Source organism: Pseudorasbora parva, chromosome 5 (assembly GCF_024679245.1).
Source record: "Pseudorasbora parva isolate DD20220531a chromosome 5, ASM2467924v1, whole genome shotgun sequence".
Taxonomy (NCBI): Eukaryota; Metazoa; Chordata; class Actinopteri; order Cypriniformes; family Gobionidae; genus Pseudorasbora; species Pseudorasbora parva.
This window is the reverse complement of record NC_090176.1, coordinates 39,131,163-39,152,511: the sequence shown is the minus strand read 5'-3', so window position 1 is coordinate 39,152,511 and position 21,349 is coordinate 39,131,163. Positions and strand designations below refer to the sequence as shown.

Sequence of the window (21,349 nt, the reverse complement as noted above, 5' to 3'; positions counted from 1 at the left end):
CCCATCCTTTGTGTTAGTTCAATATCCTGACACAGAGGTCATTAATACTTCACTCTACAAACAGAATTCACACACATCTGTACTGAAAGGTAAACTGATCAGTCTATATCCAAAATGCAAACATCCGAGCCGCCTCCCTCTGCATTGACGAGACAGAGGCCTCTGCTCCCTGTCAACAGACAATGCCGTGGGAGAGCTCTGTGCGAATGCATTCTGTAGACATTGTTACAGCTGCTTCGGACAGAGACCCCTGTGGTCAAGAGGTGATTGCCCTCTTCAGATGTAACCAATAAAACAGGAAGTACCCGGCGTGAGCACATAGCAAGATCTGTTTAGATTCTGCTCTGGTTTTGTTTTGGTTAGAAATATGTTCAGTGTTCACAAATACTCTGTGGTGATTATGAAACGGCATCCGGCTCAACAGATGGAAATGCATGAGCACAATGGTGGCTGCTGCTCTCATTTATTCTAATGATCTGACAGAGGCTCGCAGGATCACGGCACAGCTCTGCGGCGTGCTACATATTTCATATTTCGCCTCTCGAGGGACGGCTGGGGCCTTAGGAAAAGGATGCTCCAAACTGGAGATCAAAATGAAGAAAAGCATCGCTAAGCTTTTTCTTTTTGATATGATCACTCAGCGGTTGCCCAAGGTGCAAGTTTCAACTCTCTGACCTCAGAGTTTGATGAATCTGGGCTGATTTCATCCTACCCACTCATGATTAATTTCCTTCTGCAATTTGCCCAGATTTAATTATTTATGCAGTCTTTGTCACTGGTGAGCTAATTTGTGACATATAGACAGTGGAAGGAGACTGCAGCAGTGAAACCCAGCGGGAAATGCCTTTTTAAAGAAAAAAATAAATGATTTCACTTGACTTGCAGCAGGCATTTGTACCCATCATTAGTCTTGTTACAAAATGTTTGTTAACAAAAGACTTTAAAAATGTGTCAATGGTAATGAAGATGAGGCAAAATACTGCAAGATATAAAAAAGTGTAAAAAGCAGAAGTAGACATTCTTATTAAATTAAAAATATTATTACATTATTACGTTTTAAGGATATTTTGTCAAATACTGTAAAATAAAAAAAATATTGTAAAAATTAAATCTGTTAAATAGTTTCATAAAGGTGCAATATGTATTATTTTGCAGTAAAATATCCAAAAACCACTAGGCCAGTGTTATTTTGTTCATTTGAGTACTTACAATATCCCAAATGCTCATAAATATTTGTAATTTGTGAGAAAATGGCTATTTTAACCAAGAAGCCGGGACGTCTGAGGGATTCGCCTGTCAATTTTGTCATATCTGCGTTACCCTCAGTTTCCTTTTATTCTGCAGAAGCGCTTTACTCTTAGCAGTGTGCAACAACACAGCAGCCGCTGAGCGAACGCACAGAGTAACGTCATATTTACATTTATGCATTTAGCAGATGCTTTTATCCAAAACAAATTACAACTCAGGAGTACAGGAAGCGATCTGTCAAGAAGAGGCAAAGAAACGCAAATAGTGCCCTAAATACCAAGATTTGTATACTACTCTGAGTAGCAAAAACCAGAAAAGGGAAGGAAAAAAGAAAGTATTGGAGGAAGAGTTTAGAGGGTTTTTTGTGATAAGATTAAGTGCTCATGGAAGAGATGAGTTTTTACCTGTCTCTTGAATAAAGCGAGTGATTCTGTCGTGCGTATGGAGGACGGAAGATCGTTCCACCAACCAGGAACAATGAATGAAAAAGTTCTGGAGAGGGATTTCATGCCTCTCTGTGATGGTACCACAAGCCTTCGCTCATTAGCTGAAGGCTTCTGGTGGGGGTGTAGACTCGTAGGAGCGAGTCTAAGTATGATGGTGCAGAGCTTGTAGAAGATCCATAAGCAAGAGTCAGAGCTTTGAATTTGATCCGGGCAGCGAGTGGTAGCCAATGCAAAGAGATGAAAAGAGGTGTGACATGAGCCATTATGGGCTCATTGAAGTCAAGACGTGCTGCAGCGTTCTGGATCATTTGCAGCGGTTTGATTGCACAAGATGGAAGTCCAGCCAGAAGCGCATTGCAATAGTCAAGTCTAGAAATTACCAGGGCTTGGGCAAGAAGCTGTGTTGCATGCTCCGTAAGGAACGGTCTGATTTTCCTGATGTTGTGCAACGTAAACCTAAATGTTCTGACCGAGCTGTCTTTGAAATGTGGTCTTTGAAGGACAGCTGGTCATCAAAGATTACTCCAAGATTTCTGACCGACCCTGAAGGTGTAATCAAAGATGAACATAGCTGGATGGTAAAATCGCGTTGCATGGTCGCTGGAAGACAAGCAGCTCAGTCTTTGCTAAGTTGAGCTGCAGGTGATGTTTTTTCATCCATGCCGAGATATCCGCCAGACAGCTTAAGATTTGTGCAGCTACTGTCGAATCATCTGGTTGAAATGAGAGGTAGAGCTGTGTGTCATCAGCATAGCCATGATATGAGAGGCCATGTGCCTGAATGATGGGTCCCAATGATGTCGTGTAAATGGAGAAGAGGAGAGGTCCAAGCACTGAGCCCTGAGGAACCCCCGTGGTCAGTTGATGTGTTTTGGATACCTCTCCTCTCCAGGCAACCTTAAAAGACCTACCTGTGAGATAGAACTCAAACCAGTGGAGTCCCTGTGATGCCCAGTGATGAGAGGGTGGACAGAAGAATCTGATGATTCACTTTGTCAAAGGCAGCAGATAGATCAAGGAGGATGAGGACTGATGATTTGGAAGCAGCTTTTGCCATCCGCAGGGCTTCAGTAACTGACAATAATGCCGTCTCAGTTGAGTGGCCCTTTTTGAAACCTGACTGGTTTATGTCCAGTTGATTAGACTGTCCAGTTGATTAGACAAACTCTTTCTATTTTTTTCCGCTATGAATGGGAGGAAAGAAACAGGTCTGTAGTTCTCTACAAGTGATGTGTCTAATGTGGGTTTTTTAAGCAGTGGGGTTAGCTGAGCCAGCTTGAATGTGGTAGGGAAGATGCCGGTGCAGAGAGATGTGTGTTGATGATGTGTGTGAGTGCTGGTAAGAGTGTAGGTGAGATGGCTTGTAGAAGGTGTGAGGGGATGGGATCTAGAGAGCAGGTAGTGGGATGATTTTCTAGAAGGCAGGTAGTGGCATATCATTTTCAACATACTCAAATGTATCTAATATGATAAACAGAGCTGTGTTACCTCATATTCATGACCGAAAAAGCAGAAATAGAGCCGGCAACTGTGTCCCATCATATTAAAAGGCCAGTTGATCACGGGGCTTGTATTGTTGATCTCATTAACAATCACTCCAGCGGCCTTGCTCAGCTCCTCAACACTCGGTCCTGCTCTGCTTCATACTACAGTAACGTTAATAATCACATCCATCAACATGATTTCTGCCTGAGTCCTATTTTCCACCGGCTGTGAGGTGAAGACCACATGTTCTAAGATGCTGCACTCAAACTGGCTGTCATTAATATACGCCTTTGTTTTGAATAGGCGCCCTCTAGCGGACGGAAAAGTTGCATAGTGCACCTTTAATGAGAACCTTTTGTTTTCCAGTGAGATAAAAAAGCAAAGTTGTTAGAATATTTTTTCCAGAAAATATTTAGATATTTATAATATTTAGATATTTAAGGATAAATCGAATTAAATGTATTGAGATTTATGCCTAAAAGGACGCTCAAACCTGTATCAGATAAGCACTGCGGTTGCATAGTGCCTCAGCTGGTCATGTCATTTGTCTTTTGCTTGGGAGTTTCATAACTCGCTGAGGCTTTTGGATTCACTCAAAAAGCCATCACTCACATCCACATACACCCTTACTGTGCATGCAATGATGCTTAAATCCCGGTGCTGTAGTTCAAGCACATTGTTAGAGCTATGCATTAGACACTGACCTGTTGCTTCATTTCTCATCCTGTTTTTCTAGCTTAAAGTAAATGTGTTCAGACGGCACAACTAGGAAACCTTCAAAGGGCTCCTTATTTGCATGTCCTGGGCACACACATGCCATGCACTACCCTTATTTAGGTCTACAGAGTTGAGTGTTCACCCCCATGCTACACTGGCTCTGTTTTTCTAATGGGGAATATGGTGCTGGAAGAAAAGGGTGTGCTGGAATGTGAAGTGAGAGAGAGAGAGACGGCTGCGGTAGATCCAATGCCAAGATGGTAGAGTGCGGATCTGCGCCCTCTTGTGTAAGGTTCAGCGTTCTTAGACAATGAGGCGTAGGTATTGAGAGTCATGTCACATCTTTGAGGGCGGTGGTAAATGGGGATGGGGCTACTTGAATAGGGCACTCCGTTAAAGGACAAAACAGGGTGGTGCCTCGGGTTGCCTATTGAAGCACACAGACCTTGAAGATCCGCCAATGAGACGGATAGCCTCGCACCTCCAGCCAGCAAGATGGGGGAGGAGCCCTCACTTTAATCAGGGGCCTCCTTAATGAGTATGCAAATTACATTTTCAAAACCCAAACCAGTAAAGTTTTGGAGGGAAGCGAGTGCATACAAACTCAAGTCCTGCATTGAAAGTATTAGTATTCAGAATTTTTATATATGTTAACATCTTAAAAACAACAAATTACCTCAGAACCGAAATTGTGAAAGATAAGACTTGACTTTCCAGCGGAGTTAGAAAAATAAACTTTACATATATCTCTAGAGGACAATTCTTAATACTTTAAGTACATTTCTTAAGTAAGTTTATCTTATTTTGTATCCAAAAATGTTCAATGGAAAACATAATAATAATTAAGACTTTTTTACTGTTTGAATTTATTTTTGTTGTTTATTTTTGCACATATGTGACACAAATGCAACTTTCAGGCTTTGTGTTAAAGGTTAATTGGTCCATTTTTTATTTATATGAGGTGGATGCTTAAGAAGATACTTTACAGTATAAGAATATTGTTGGAATATGGCTAGTATTACATTTAAAAATGTGTATTATTTATGAAAATAATACATGGGTTTACATGAAATCAAAAAAGTGTTCACGTCTGTACTTAAAAGGCCAGAAAAGTTTGAGCTTAGTTTGAGCCTTTTGCTTTAAAATGGGTTTCAATTTGTTCATAACGATCCCTTGTGCTGTGTAAATGTTTCAATTATTCAAATTTTTCATATTATAAATTCATAGGAAACATATATAGATATATTTGAGGAATATTTTTAAAATATGAATTTGTCACACCATATTATGGGAAGATTCATTTTCAATTGACTGAAGGAAAATGTTGTCATAAGTAAAAAGTGCTTGAAGGTGCCCTGAGGACAGGTGCATTGTCCCATATTATGCTTTTCATTTATAACATTTGTAATGTGCCACCAAGACAACTGCCTTATCAACGGAAGCACACAGCCTGCAAACTGTAATTCTCCACCGTCCTGCCCTATCTTGTGTTTGTACAGTATTAGCATTTCCTCAATACTTGAAGTGAATGGAATGCATTTTCTTGCCTAGCGTTGTTTCTGTGTGTCTCTAATTTATGTATAAATAAATCCCAACTATTTTATCCCTCCATGAAAAATTCATGATAGTATTTCATGAGGATGCCAGGGGCAGGACGCTTGGTGCCACCACCATTATTAGAACAGATGAAGTTTGAGTAATTATGCCACAAATAGTGGAGCGAATTCTGAGCTAGTGCAAATACACGATGCTGTGGCCTCATTAGACCAGTGAGATCCAATTGCAGAGCCACATTAGACTGCACAGTCTAAGCACACATGCCTCACTGTGATTTTTCTCTTTGACAGCTTTGTAGACGAAACGGATGCTCATCTGTGATCTTGACATCTTTTTGACCCTTTAGGGAGTTTTACAGCTATTCCAATTGGAAAAAAGTGCATTTTGGACTACTTTATAGTGCATAGTTTGTTATTCAAGCATCATAGAGATGTGAACCTGTCATTTGTCTTTCTTAGCATATGTCTCTATTTTATTCACACTGCTCCATTTTGAGAGTAAGCTACTTATGAGTCTATTTTTCACTTGCAGTACCAGTTGTTTTTAGTTTAAATGTGAATAGTTGTAGCTGTATTATTTATTATTTAATTTTTACTTTATGTTAGAATGAAACAAAATAATATTTTGTTTATAATAATATCACATTATATTTTTAACATTAATTAGGTGCACTATGTAGGATTTTTTAATAACATTAGGTGCACTATGTAGGATTTTTGCAGTAAAATATCCAAAAACCACCAGCCAGTGATATATATTTGGTTCAGTTGAGTTCTTACTATATCCCAGACTATTTGTAAATTGTGAGAAATTTGCTATTCTAACCAAGGAGCCGGGACGTCTGAGGGAGTCGCTGGTCAATTACGTCATATCTGCGTTACCCTCAGTTTCCGATTTTATTCTGCAGAAGCGCGTTTTCAAGTTTAACAGCAGCTGCTGAGCGAACGCACAGAGTAACGTCATAGCATCATTTTAAACACCCTTAAACGTTTATAATATGATATACAGAGCTGTGTTACCTCATACTCATGACCAGAAAAGTGAAAATGGCGCCGGCGACTGTGTCCCGTCAAAATAAAAGTCCGCCTCTCGCGAACTGCGTGTTACGTAAAAAATGCTCCAGCGGCCTTGCTCAGTTCCTCAACACTCGGTCCTGCTCTGCTTCATACTAAAGTAACGTTAATAACTGCATCCATGAATATGATTTCTGCCAGAGTCATACATCCCGATTCTTTTCCAACGGCTGTGAGGTGAACACCACATGTCCCAAGATTCTGCACTCAAACCTGCCGTCATCAAACTACGCCTTTTTTTAATAGACACCCTCTAGCGGACATAAAAGTTACATAGTATAGCTTTAACATTTTTTATTTTAATATATTTTAAAACCAAGTGAAATATTGTAACAATTGTTTTTAATGAATTTATTTTTTATGGTATAAGACATATCACATTTCCACTTGGTGTTTATGACTCGATGCTTGAGCCATATTGATGCGGTTATGGAGATATAAGATACGGTTGGAAATCTCTGGCTTAATGAACGAACAATTACGTCATTACCTCTGCTTGCTTTTAATCTATATATGACCTCATTCTCTTTGGCATAACGCTTGTCAGAGGTAATTTATCATTCAAAGGTTCAAACCTCCCACCAGTGAAAAGCTTGCCCAAAACCATCCACCATTGCCTAGTGGATACTGGCCCCTCAACGGTGGCAGGGTTTCCAGCTTCACATTCAAACCTTCGCCAAACATGGCATACAGTGTGCTTTTCACAGCCTGCCTCTTCAAAACAGTCTTTGGGAATAGCATTGGAGGGCTGGCATTGTTCCAGTGTGGTGTGAAGAGAGGGACTGCCGTGGCTAAGGTCAGGGTTAAGCTGACGGATTTTTCCAGAAAACGGGCTCACAGACAAGATGTTAATGACCTGAACGATGACTCACCACTTAGGCATCCATCACAAACATGCTTCAGTCCTGAAACACACATGAATGCAAATACAAACAAAAGAGCACCAGATCTGTGTGGCATTGTGTCAGACCTGACAGATTTGGTGTACTAACTTCTTGGCAAGGAGATGGCTAAATGTATATATCTAACCATTGAAGTTTTATTTTCTCAGTATGGTTAGTACATGGTTAGAAATTCTTGCATTATTTGCTCACACTCATGTATTGTAGTTAAGCCCATATATATATTTATATATATGTATATATATATATATATATATATATATATATATATATATATATATATATATATATATATATATATATATATATATATATATATATATATATATATATATATATATATATATATATATATATATATATATTAGCACATTAGTTCCTGAGCTTTTTTTATACGTTGTTAATGAATGGAAATCGATGCTGCTGATGTCATAAAGGGGGGAAAAAAGAAACTAATTCCTTAATGAATTATCATCAGCTTTACAGCACGAGTAAACCCACACAAATGTTGACAAGCTGCTAAATACAGTACATACCACAGAGACGGGCGTCCTGCTGTTGCTGCTTCTCCTGTTCAATTTATTTCAGCCTCCGGATCTGATTCTGGATCATATATGTATTAGTTGAATCTGATTGATAGCCATGGTTTATTAGGGTAACGTTTTCTTTTCCACGCTTGAGGGTGTCACCGCTTTCAGATGCTCTCATGCAATAGCTGCACACACCTGTGATTCTTTAACTCCGCCCACAAGATACACCTCCAACCGTTTTTTTTTTCTTTTTCGGAAAGACTTGGTACAGCCTATCTTTCTTTTATATATATAATAAAACTAAAGACTTTTCGGGGATATGAAGGATGCAATACTATGCAATACTTTTTCAACCAGGGTCTCACTTAAATCAAAAGAAAAATCCTACTTTAATCAAGTCTAAATACATTACTGGCTATATTTACTGTTTTTAATTGGCTTGTGGGAAGAATCTCTCTCAAGCACACTAACTTTATGTCTACATTTATGTTATCAAGTCAACCTTTTCTCTTACTACTTTTTTGCCATCTCATCTTCCTCCAGGTTCAAATATTCTGTCCTTGAATTATGATTCAGTCCCACCAGTCAGGGTTCACTTGAGCCACAGCTTTTATCTGCTTTTCCACATTGAAGGGTTTCTTATGGTTAGTGTTTCCTGCAAACCTTCTCCTACTCTTAGTGGGACATACAGACAAATAAACTATATTTAGAGTTAGGTCAAGATCTGAAACCCATTGGATCTCAAACTGAGAGATAAAGGCGGTCATTTGTAAAAGTATGTTTGTGTTACTGTGCATATGCCCACCTTAAGACAGCAGGATGGCAGTTTTTAAGTGCTGCCTCTATTATTGTTGGCTGGACATGCAGCTCTAAGGGGGCATAATTGGGCAGAGGAAAATGGAGTGGCTTGTGCTGATGAAAAAAAGAGAAGACGACGAGGTCTCCATGCTTGAATGAGACTGGGGATGGTATTTACATGCAAATTGCATCTGGTCTTCCAACTGTCTAGTTACCTCACCCTTTTAAGCCGCTGGCCCACTTATCATGCTGTTTACACAATAAACACCACAATAAGGTTAATGTCCTTTGATGCATATGGCTAAATGCAATATTATCATCAACAGTTGCGTAACCTGCTTTATTGCAAACAGCTGCCGGGAAACTGCGAATCACAGCAAGTCACTTTTTGGGGGTTTATTTTGGTTTCCTAGGCAACGGAATGGGGCCCAGACGAAGACACCAGGAGGTCCTGTCAAAGCAAAGGGAAGACGGAGGTAACTTTAAACCCCCAGGTTCTCTGTTGAATAGGCACATTTCTTACAAAATGCTGATAGTCCATTGGCCAGAGAGGTCGGGCATTGTTGAGGTTTGTGGGAGGGCAATATGTTTAGCTCACTTATTCAGTATTTTTAAAGCCCAAAGGTCAGTATTTTCTTCTTTGAGCTTATCATTCGCCACATGTGAAAGGCAAAATAAAGCATCCACTAAGATTAAAACGTTGCAGGAAAAAGTGTTTTTGCAATTATTAAAGGATTTCAAGAAAAGAGTTGGCTCTTTAGAATGACTGTAAAGAACCGGTTCTCACCGCCACTCTTAAACAACTCGAAAACTAGTTTATTTCAAGAGTTTGACGATGTTGAATGAAAATGACCTAGTGTTTTAGGAATATGGAGTTTGCCGTAACTATAGAATTTCCCAGAATGATACTACTACTCACTTATTCAGTGAGTGATGAACTACAACAACCTGCGTGGTGGGAGTTCTCATCACAAATAGACCTCACAAACAACAGTCCCTTAACTGTTAATTTAAGCTGCGTGGCTTTATGCCTCAGTGACATTATGGTGCTTATCACATCCCATCCAGTTTGAATTGCTGTCACTTTTACGCTCAACTGCACAAGAAGGTTGATGCTGTGACTTGCTGATCCAGTGTTAGATGGGATTATTTATGGATTGTAGTACACATGAAAGCTAAAGAAATCACACTCCTTGGTGATGAAAAAGTGCTCTCATAGGAAATAGTGGATACGTTCGGAATGGCATATTAGCATCCTTTGTCATAACATAATAAAGGAATGATAATCATCTTTATAATATTATTATGGAAGCAGTTCTGATAGGATTGAGCAAGAATCCCAAAAAAATCCCTTTGGATGAACTGATTTTTTTTTCACTTTTCACTACAGTTCAAAAGTTTGGTGTCAGTAGGATAGGAAGATCAAGTTTTACTCAGCAAGTGTATTGCTGTAAATTTAAATTTCAATAAAATTTAACTAAAGTGTTACAAACACTGCTTAAAAAAACGTGGTTCTTTTCTATTTTCTATTCATCAAAGAATCCTGAAAATAAAATTATATATATATATTTGGGGTGTAATGGTACACAGAATTCACAGAATGGTTTGGTACATAGCTTGGTTTTAGAGTCACGGTTTGATATAATTTTAGTACAACAGGAAAAAGCATTTCTTTTAATTTATTTTGAACAGACAGTAGTGCCAAAATCCATCAGTATTTAGTCCCCCCTCAGGTAGTTGGTAGTGTATTAAGCACTAGAATTCACTCTTGCACAGGTCATCATTTTTGTAGGGCTGATAATAAAACGGATTCCTGATTGCCTCAAATAAAAAATAAATTTGACCAATGCTGCGTGGTAAAATGTAATGTCTCTTTTCAAACTTATTGGTTTGGTTGAAAGACTTGATTTTACACATCAGAAATCACAGAAAGATGAGTGAGGAGAAGAAAAAGGTGCAGCATCTCTTTTACTTCGGCTCTTTTTCCAGTTGTGTAAGAAAACAGCATTGCATTAGTGTGTACCGTCTTCTGGTTTGGAGTGTGGGTCGCGCCACTGACTGACCGTATTCGTTATCTGACTGTATGCACTGAACCGTAATGGTCTGGGATGAATACATGTACTGTTACACCCCATATATATATATGCAGGACTCTTTTTATAATAAGAAATTATTCTTGAGAACCAAATAAGCATATTAAAATGATTTCTGAAGGATCTTGTGACACTGAAGACTGGAATAATGGCTGATGAGATTCAGATTTGCCATCACATAAATTACATCGAGTGTTAAAACGCGAAAAGCGAAGCTTGAATTTACGGGTATGGCCCTCTTTGGCTAATGTACTTGCAAGATGGAGGGTCAACATGGCGACCGGCATTCGAACATTCAAACGTCTCACCCGTATGTATTTTCAATGGCATATTATAAACTTACGAGAATACTTTATTACTTGAAAGAAGTAAATATACATTAATGAGCACATATATATTTTTGAAAGAACTGTGTTTTTAGCTAAGAATAATCTAAAACATAGAAATGGATAGAAAGCTAATATTTTATTATTTAAAAAGTTGTCAGAAGATATTTTCACAATGATATTGAATTAAAACTAGGTTTGCTGTTTTTTTTTAATACTATTTTCAATTACATATTTTAAATTGTATGCATTACAATAGTAATTTGAACATGTCATACTATCAAGTGTATCTCCGCCTGCAGGTGGAATGTCAAAACTACATCCGTGTGTTGCTTGTCAACAAGACAGAGGTGATCACCTGTGGTACCAATGCCTTCCAGCCCCTTTGTATCACCAGAGAGGTAAGCATCTATCAGTTAAATGGGCTGTCTCAACTGGAGCTTTTATTAAAATGTGTGTGTGAGCCATGCTGTTTTCTTCTCTCAGGCAGGGAACATGAGCAGAGTGTTGGAAAGGGTGAATGGAGTGGCCCGTTGCCCCTATGACCCCCGTCATAATTCGACGGCTGTGGTGACCGAAAGCGGAGAGCTGTACGCCGCCACGGTCATTGATTTCTCTGGCCGGGACCCTGTCATCTACCGCAGCCTAGGAGGAATGCCGCCTCTGCGGACCGCCCAGTACAACTCCAAATGGCTTAATGGTACATTAATCTCATCATCTCATGTCTGATAGTCTCATATTCCAGGGATTGTCTGGAAAGTTTCAACATTTCTGTTGCTGCCCTTCCTTTTTTCTGTCCTTCTAATATGCAGCCAAATTGCCTCCTTCAAATGAAAAGTGATGAGACTTTATTCAATTGCTAATAGCATTCCCCATACGAAAGAAACATTTACCCTTGACAACAACAAGATTAAATGGAAATCAAAGCTTTTTTGCTGAAGTCTCTTGGTTTTCAGATGGTTTTCTTAAAAAAACCGGACATGAATTATTTTGGTACTTCACCTTAAACTAAATGAAAATGAGAAATTTAGTCTTGGCAACTATAGCTGAAACAAAGGTTTTTTTTTGTCAAGGTACGTACATTTTTGTTTTGTTTTAGTGAATGATAATAACCCTGGTCCATGTTTGATCTGATCTACTGTAAGTGCGTGTGAAAAGGTCCTATTATACCTAGCCTGAGTTGTAGATTGTTCTCGAGCAAAAAGCGAGAAAAGCAAAGCTACACTCCTCACATCTTATGTGTCTAAGGTAGATTTTTTGAGCAACCCTGGCCTGTCAGGGGAGGAACCAGTCAAACATGGAGACGAATGAAACTCAGCACACTTCCTGCAAAAAGTCAAAAGGTGTCAATAATCTCCCAGCTGCTGACACTGCCTTTTCCCACAGACAATTCATCCAACACAGTCAAAAAAGAATAAGCAGAAAGTTGTGATGCCAGGTCTGTAAGTCATACAGTGAGGCTCCACCGAGGATGTGTCAGAGAGTAGTTGAGGTGAAAGGAGAAGGACAGTTAGAGAAGGTGGTGCAAGTGTAGAATTGGGCAGAACGGAGTAAAGTTCAGGCATCCAGCAGTGTAATTATTCCTCATGGCCGAGAGAGGGTGAAATTGCAGCTGCAACGCTTCACGTCACCCAGCCGGCCTGTAGTTTCACTGTAGGTTCACACTTGAGGAGAGAGAAAGACAAAAAGTGTGATTACTGAAGCATGCACATTGACCTGCTGACTAAGGACATGATTAGATATCGGGATATTGACCATATTTGAATAAAATCAGTGAAAGAAAGTTTTGAAATGAAGGTGAACTGCTTTCAATCACGTGTGTTAGCTGGATGCAGACTCAATAGAGATGAAGTGTGAATTAAAAACTTGTTTCTCGACTGGGGTTCAGTGAGAACGGCAGTTCTCAACGGCATGAACCTCAAAGGCCCACAATCGAGTCCATCCGGACTGTTATTTTACCAGTCGTGCCAGGTGCTGACTGAATGTGTTTTTTTGTTTTTTTAACACTGAGCTTTTTAAGAACGAGCTTTAACACTGAGCCCGTGTGGGGTCAGACCTGAAGTGAGATGTGATATTGTTTTAGCACAGCTCTGAATCAATGAGAAATATCATCATCCCCAACATCGTGGCTGTTAGAACATTCCTCTCTCCTCTGGAGCTTATTGGGACTCGTAATTCACTTCCCAGCTTGGTGTTTTCTCCTGACTGCGGCCCGCAGATAAACACACACACATACAGGGACCCCTGATAGAGTGGTGGTGTGGAAATGAGGCAGTATTTACGTTCAGCATGGGAGAAGGAAAATACCGCTTGTCATGTTCAGTCTCACACAAATCAGCAGTCTCACCCTGCCCATTCCAGCTTAGCAAAATGACTTGATTAATTCACACAGTCACTGAGAAGTAATTGTTGTAGTTCCTGAATGCATTGTTATTGGTTTTCACCGTGCCTCTTTGACCATTTTCTTCACCCTGATCTGTGTGGAAGTGTTGTACTAACCCTAACCCTAACCCTAACCCAACTAACCCTAACCCAACTAACCCTAACCCTAACCCTAACCCACCACTTATAATATGTACTATACATTTTCATATTCTAGTATGTTTGCATGGTACCAGGTGCTTCAAATACATTTCCAAAAAAGATGATATGGTACTTATGAGTTATAACTCATTCATTTACATTATATAAAGCCTTAAAGTTCTGTATAATTAAGGGCGTGGTTACTTTTAGTGACAGGTGGATAGCTATTTATCCACTGTCTGTTAGTAAACATGTCACCTCGGCTCCGCCCACGTCCGCCTCTTTGCCCATTTTCTGTTATCCCGGCGTAACGCCCGATGACGCCCTGACCAGATGGCAACGGCCAGCTCATCTCTAGTTTACACTTCAGAACGGCTTATCGGAATCCTATGGGAGACGTCACGGACATTACGTCTATATTTTTTTTACAGTCTGTGGTCCTGTACACCAGTTTACACACTCTACTTTGAGTTATTATGACTCTTGAATTACAAAATTGCAAGTGTGTTGTTTAAAATAAGACCAGATTTATGAATAACCATGCTCAAGAAAAATGTATTATTATCTATGTTAAAAATGGTTGTGCTGTTTAATATTTTTGTGAATCCGTGATACATTTATCAGGATTCTGTGATGAATTGAAAGTTCAGCATTTATTAAAAAATTGAAAGTACTGTCACATTTGATAAATTTAATGGAATTAAATTTAAGAATTTATTTATTTAAAAAAATAAAAATAAATCTTACTTACCCCAAACTTTTGAACAGTAGAATGGTGCTTATTTGTGATTTTTGTGACCAGCACATGGTACAATGCTCAAAGGTCCAGTCCAGTTTAGACTATATCATTTTTTCACAGTCAGTTTATGCAAATAGAGCCATATCAATTTTTTTTCTTTTTTTTTTCTTATCCATGCTGAATTTTCTCTGGGCTGTATCTGGATAAGTGTCCACTGAGATTTGGTATTTATTGTGTTTAAAATTGAATCAAAAACAGTTATGGCTATTGATGCCTCTCTTGGGCTTCACAGCGTAACAGTAATCTAATTTTCGTAAACTGCTGCGATGGCCCCTGCAGTTATTATAGTCATGCCTATTTACAGGTGAATATCTATGGCATGCATTACTGGATGGGCTGGGGAATAAACAGGCCTTAGGGGTGAGACATTATTCAGAGTATGCGATATTAACTCTGACTAATGCAATCCAGACCAGTGCCACCTGGACCAACAGGACAGCTTTGTGCCTTCAGAATATTTTTTTGCATGTCACATGCACACAGTTTTCTTCTCCAGTCCAAGGCAGGCCTAAGTGGATATTCAGAAAGAGTGGTATTAAGAAATTCAAGGAAAAGGTATGCAGGCCAGTTTAGTGTGAAAGTAAAATCATTGTTTTGGCATTTAAGCTGCTTTATGCTGCATTACTGAAAGTCCTGTCATTTGAAATGCTTGTTTTACCCATAAGGTCTTTAGCAACGCTTAGTTTTTTCTTCTCCCTCAGAGCCTCACTTTATCTCGGCTTACGATGTGGGTCTTTTCACCTTCTTCTTCTTGAGGGAAAACGCAGTGGAGCACGACTGCGGTAAGACAGTGTATTCACGTGTGGCACGGGTGTGTAAGAACGACATAGGAGGCCGCTTCTTGCTAGAGGACACGTGGACTACCTTCACAAAGGCCAGACTGAACTGCTCACGGTCGGGAGAAATCCCATTCTACTACAACGAGCTACAGAGCACCTTCTACCTGCCCGAACAGGACCTCATCTATGGCATCTTCACCACCAATGTGTAAGTTTAGTCTTCTAACAGCATCATTTTGTGTAGTTGTTTGTGACATGTAGTACTTTTAAATTATATTTATATAATAAATATGAAAAATAATTATTTATATTATATAGTTTTATATATTTTATGTGTAAAAAATAAGTCTAACAAAATTGAGTGTTGTTTATAAGGATATTTATACTGGAAAGCTAGATAAAGACAAATTACGGCATCTAAAATATACACTTTCTCATGTATTGTATATATATATATGCCCTCCATGGACACTGTGAGGGGGTGATTTTTTTATAACTCATTCGTTTACATTACATAAAGCATTAAAGTTCTGCATAATTAAGGGTGTGGCCATTTTGAGTGACAGGTGGATAGCCATTTATCCGCGTCTGTTAGTCATCGCCTTACTTCAGCCACGTCCCGCCTCTTTGCCCATTTTCTGTTATCCGGGATTGACGTGTGATGATGCAGCTTGTATCTACTTTACACTTTAGAATGGCTTGACAGATTCCTATGGGTGACGTCACAGACACTACGTCCATATTTTTTTACAGTCTATAGAATTGACACCTCTCATGGTTCAAACAATTAGGGCTGTGCAACAAACTCAATTTCCTCTGCATTCATCAATACATCACGCTTTGATTCAGAGGTCACTCTTCCACCGGAACTCAACTCACGTACGGCTGTTACCGGAAGCCAGTGATTATAGTTTATAAAGTTATAAATATGGATAATTTTTCGTACAAAAATGCATCGCTTCACTTTCGAAGGCCTTTATTAACCCCCTGGAGCCATACGGGTTACTTTTTTGATGGATGGATGTGCTTTTTGGTACCATTCACTGCCATTATAAAGGATATTTTTTCATATAACTCTTATTGTGTTTGGCTGAAAAAATGAAGTCATATACATCTATGGCTTGAGAGTGAGTAAATTATTGGAAATTATTTAAATTTTTAGGTTAACTAAACCTAGTCACTTTTAAGAACATGACTTTAATGTGATATGTAAGCTTGTAGCTAATAATGGTGACAGCTGTCACAGAATAGCGGTCACTGACTTTCTTAATTAGTATTTTAATTACATTTTCATCAAGAAGTCATCAATCACTTCTTTCTCTTTAGATCCATATCTTGCAGTGTTTTTAAAATTGTATACTCAACTTCTGTATACTGCAAACCTTACACACTGTTTATGGCATATTATGTTATATTGCATTTTATTTGAAATATGCTGGACTGTATGTTTACTACTTTTCAGATATACAGCAAGTAGTATGGTAGTAAACAGCAAATAATTTTCAATACAACCCCTATATATTTCTCTCTCTCTCTCTCTCTCTCTCTCTCTCTCTCTCTCTCTCTCTCTCTCTCTCTCTCTCTCTCTCTCTCTCTGTCTCTCTCTCTGTCTCTCTCTCTCTGTCTCTCTGTCTCTCTATCTCTGTCTCTCTATCTGTCTCTCTGTCTCTCTCTCTCTGTCTCGTTCTCACTCATTTTATCTGTTTTTTTTCCTTTGTCTCTTTTCCTGTCCCCTTTCACTCACTGCCCCAGTAGGAACAGAATATGGTAATGCAATCAGAACAACAGAGTCTCCATCTGTCTGTGGTAAATTGAACACCTTAAGCAATGCCTCCTTGGGGTTTGGGGCTGCAAAACAAGGAGGGCGGGCATGGGAGGAGTGCAGTGAGACAAAACGCAAGAGAGCAGCCAAAAATGCCTGAAAGTGTTGGTAGTAGTTTGTCCCGAGGTATTGGCAGCCTAAGTGTGTTCTTTCATTGAATTTGCTAAAGGTGTCAAAGCAGTATATGTCCTCGTACTGAGCTTACAGACAGTAACGACCATCTAATATGTATTAGATGTATTGTGAAAACTACTCTAGGTAATGGACTTTCTTTTTTTCTTCTTTATCTACAGGCCTTTTCTATTCTTAAAAAAAAAAACAAGCTACACACCAAAGTAACAGATATATACGCTTTTAGGTGTTTGGCGCAGACTCCTCAGCTGTTTTATGATTATTGTTCATAAATTTTACTTGACCATCGATATGTTTTATTAAATTGCTGTTGCTGCATTTTATAAAAGCAATAAGTCATGAGAGGTTGCACTTTACAGAATTTTTACCTTGGCTTTCTAAAAGAGTTTTCTGTAATGGCCTTAACAGTGCTAAAATCACTGTTTCTCTTTCTCTTGATGCTTTTATAAAACCTTTTGCATGGCTCTCCTGATTCTGGTCAATCACAGCAAATTTTTTGTATAATGATGACCATTTTACTGGATAATTGACTCTGGCAAACGATTCCCTATATAGCTATACTAGTTTCATGTCTCGGTATCACTCTTTGTTCTCATCTAATTCAATTTAGGATTAACTTATTAACTTCTTATGACCCTTTCTGGGTTTATTTTCTGCGATATGACTGAATGACTGTACACTTTCCTTTATTTAGCCACTCCTGACCTATCGTACATTTTATTATGAGGAAGGAGGACATTTTTATAGAGACATAATTCAAAGTTTTTTGAAGAGGCTTCTTCTTTTTTTAAAGTTTTTTTTTTTTAATTAACTTTTTGAAGGAATAGCCAGCACCCTCATTTCTGTCAGTGACCTTAACAGGGTGAAACAGACCCTTTGACACTTAGTATGATGACAGACAAACTCTCTGGAAAACAGATCCACGGGTGTGAATGAATATGTCTATCATGAATATATACACTTTCATGCCTGAATTACAACAAATACAGAATAACAACCAAGTGCATCTCTGCGCTCACTGTGATGCAGTATGACAAAATCCACCTTGAAATGAGTTTTTTGTACCCCGTAGCAGGAATCTTCGCTTTGTGTTTATTCCTTGCATATGTTTTTTATGATTGTATGAAGGTGATGGAATTAAGGGATTCTGCTTTGTTGTTTTTCATCTTTCTGAAACAGATGTTGTGCTATAACTGTAAAATCAGTACACCTAACAGCATACTTTAACTATAAATATTGTGTAATAAACTTTGATTAAAATAATAAATCAAATGTTTTAATATAAATATTTATTACATTTAAATATAAAAGTATACAAAAATGTACAGTATATTTTGTTGCAATTAGTTAGTTGTTAGTTGTAAGTGCACAAATGTATAAACTATGAAATTATTTTATTTTGATAATTAATACTCTTTTTAAACAAATGCTTGAGTGCACATATTTTACAAGGCCAGATATTATGCTGTAAAAATATTTATGAATAATCTTGCCTCAGTCCTGGCTGTGGAAGGATGCTGAGTTGGCTCTTTGTGTGTTTTTTTTTTTTTTTTTATTATTTTTTTTTTTTTTTGCTGCGATGCAGGTATTCACTGAAGTTGAAAACTGAAGTAATGAATTTTCTTTTCTTTTCTTTTTTTCATTTTCCCCTTGAGTACTGTCCTACTTTAGGTCTAAATCAGCTTTATGAACCTCTGGGGTGACCTCAAATGGCCCTGTGCTTTTTGACGTATTGTCTATTCTGTCACCATATCTCAACATGACTTCATCTAAATAAGCATGTGATCTACTGTACGTGTCAGTTGGAAAGCTCCAAAGTCATCTGCTCTCACAGTGAGAAGACTTCATTCCCATATGCTGCGTGTTATACCAAGCGTGTCTTGGGATTTGCTACAGTAGGTGACTTTCCAAAGGGTTATAGGACAAAACTCTGTACTTTACTTTTTACACACCTCAACAGCTTTTAAAACTGCACCATCATGTGTGTGAAAGTCACATCTGCACATGCATAAATGTAATAAATGGCACAGTGACTTAGCTTAGGAATGCATTATTTGACAAATATTTGTAACTATAAACCTTGCTCAAACATGCAAACACTGCCCTTACTGTTGTACTCAAGTTCATTATCTAGCTTCTGCTTTTAGTAAAACTTTGAGTACTTGTAAGCTATGTTCACACATTGAGAACAAATGTAATAACAGGAGTTTCAGATTGTCCTGTACTGTACATACACTAGCTTACAGGAGCTGAATAGTGTCCAAATTACTGAAGTCAAGTACTGAATTTAGGGTAAAATTAAAGTGAAGCAGATTTGGGTTTGCTTTCAATTTATGTGTGTCAATTTGAATTGAATTGGATTCACACTCATCCCACAAGTATTTGTACATGAAATTTGTGGGAATGACAGGATTCATTATGTTTATCCTTCATCAGCTGGAAACAACTTAATTCTGAAAGTGATTACAACAATATTGTTCCTCTGTGACATTATTGTATAGTTAATGTATGGGCTTTTCTATTCTAAAGGAATTAGAATCATGATATTAACTAGAATTTTATAGTAATACACTGTAAAAAAAATAAAAAAATAAATAAAAAAACTGTAAAAAAAAAACCCCTGTAATTTTCTGGCAGCAGGGGCGCCAGAAAAAGTCTAGTAAAAAAGAAAGAAAAATACTGTCAGCAAAAAAACATAGCTAAACTCTAAAAAAAAACTATTCTACACAAAATAATACTGTTATTCTACACAAAAATCTCCTTATAATACAATGAAATCTTTTACTTTTAACATACTTTAATTGTTAAAATACAGTCATACACCTCTAAAACACAGGAAAATTATGTGTGTATGGGTATATATTTAACAGTATAAAAAGTTTAAGTACTGTTATAAAAACTGTATGTATATGTATGTGTATATATACCGGTATATATACACATATACATACAGTTTTTATAACAGTACTTAAACTTTTTATACTGTTAAACTGCGAACTGCTGTGTTTGCCGGAAAATTAACCGGTGGCAAATTTGAATCTGCATTGTGTGCACACACACACACACACACACACACACACACACACACACACACACACACACACACACACACACACACACACAGCAGCATTTGCAACTCGATTCGGAAACCCATAAAATGTACATGAATAATAGAGATAGTTAGGAAATTTAGGGGAGAATTAGTCAGGGCAAAAAAAAATAAAAATTTCTTTTTTTTTTTTTTTTTTTGCAAGACAAAGTTAAAAGATAAGTAATAGTTGAAAACCTACAGATACTTTTATTTAGCCTAAAAAACTCGCTTTAACATGCACATTATCTTGTTAATGTGTTAAACAAGACAATAAACATTAAAGGGGGGGTGAAACACTCAGTTTCAGTCAATCTCATGTCAATCTTGAGTACCTATAGAGTAGTACTGCATCCTTCATATCTCCGAAAAGTCTTTAGTTTTATCATATTTATAAAAGAAATATGGGCTGTACCGAGTCTTTCCGGAAAAAACCGAGCGCCTGGAGGCGTATCGTGTGGGCGGAGCTAAAGAATAACGAATGTGCACAAAGCGGTAATGTCCTCAAGCGTGGAGAAACCCATCTATCTCAGCTAATACAGATAATGATCCACAATCAAATCTGAGGCTGAAATAAATTGAACAGGAGAAACGGCAACATCAGGACGTCCGTCTCTGTGGTATGTACTGTATTTAGGCGCCTTTGTGTGTCTTTACGCGCAGTTTATGAGGACATGATTCGGTTTATGGACTATTGTATGTGACTAGACCTTAGAGGTAGCAAGCAAAACGGTTTTGCACGTCAGAGTCAGAATAGTGTAACGTTATACAGAACAACAATGGAGTAACCGTTAGCGCATTTGAATGACGAAGCACGCGATCGTATCGTTTACTGATGTTTACTCATGCGACGGTAGCCAATAGCAGAGACATTTGAAGTTGATTTACTCACCGGCATCTTCCAAAGAAGGACCGCTCTGTCAAAAACACACTTCTTTGGTATGATTTGGTGAAGTCCTGTGATAGCAGTGACCGTGGAGATCCACTTTGCGACGCGACTGAAGCGATGCCTTGAAGCTTCCCGTCATTTC

General features: G+C 38.2%; 1 protein-coding gene across 2 annotated transcripts in view; it reads left to right on the top strand.

The window, feature by feature from the left end:
- sema5ba (sema domain, seven thrombospondin repeats (type 1 and type 1-like), transmembrane domain (TM) and short cytoplasmic domain, (semaphorin) 5Ba) overlaps positions 1-21,349 on the top strand; it is a 156,007-nt gene that overhangs the window by 96,383 nt on the left and 38,275 nt on the right. For both annotated transcript variants that reach the window (XM_067444244.1, XM_067444243.1), the window contains exons 6-9: positions 9,170-9,232; positions 11,478-11,576; positions 11,662-11,875; positions 15,199-15,484. In XM_067444244.1, the coding sequence (XP_067300345.1) occupies positions 9,170-9,232; positions 11,478-11,576; positions 11,662-11,875; positions 15,199-15,484 (662 nt within the window). The remainder of the gene's footprint in view (positions 1-9,169; positions 9,233-11,477; positions 11,577-11,661; positions 11,876-15,198; positions 15,485-21,349) is intronic.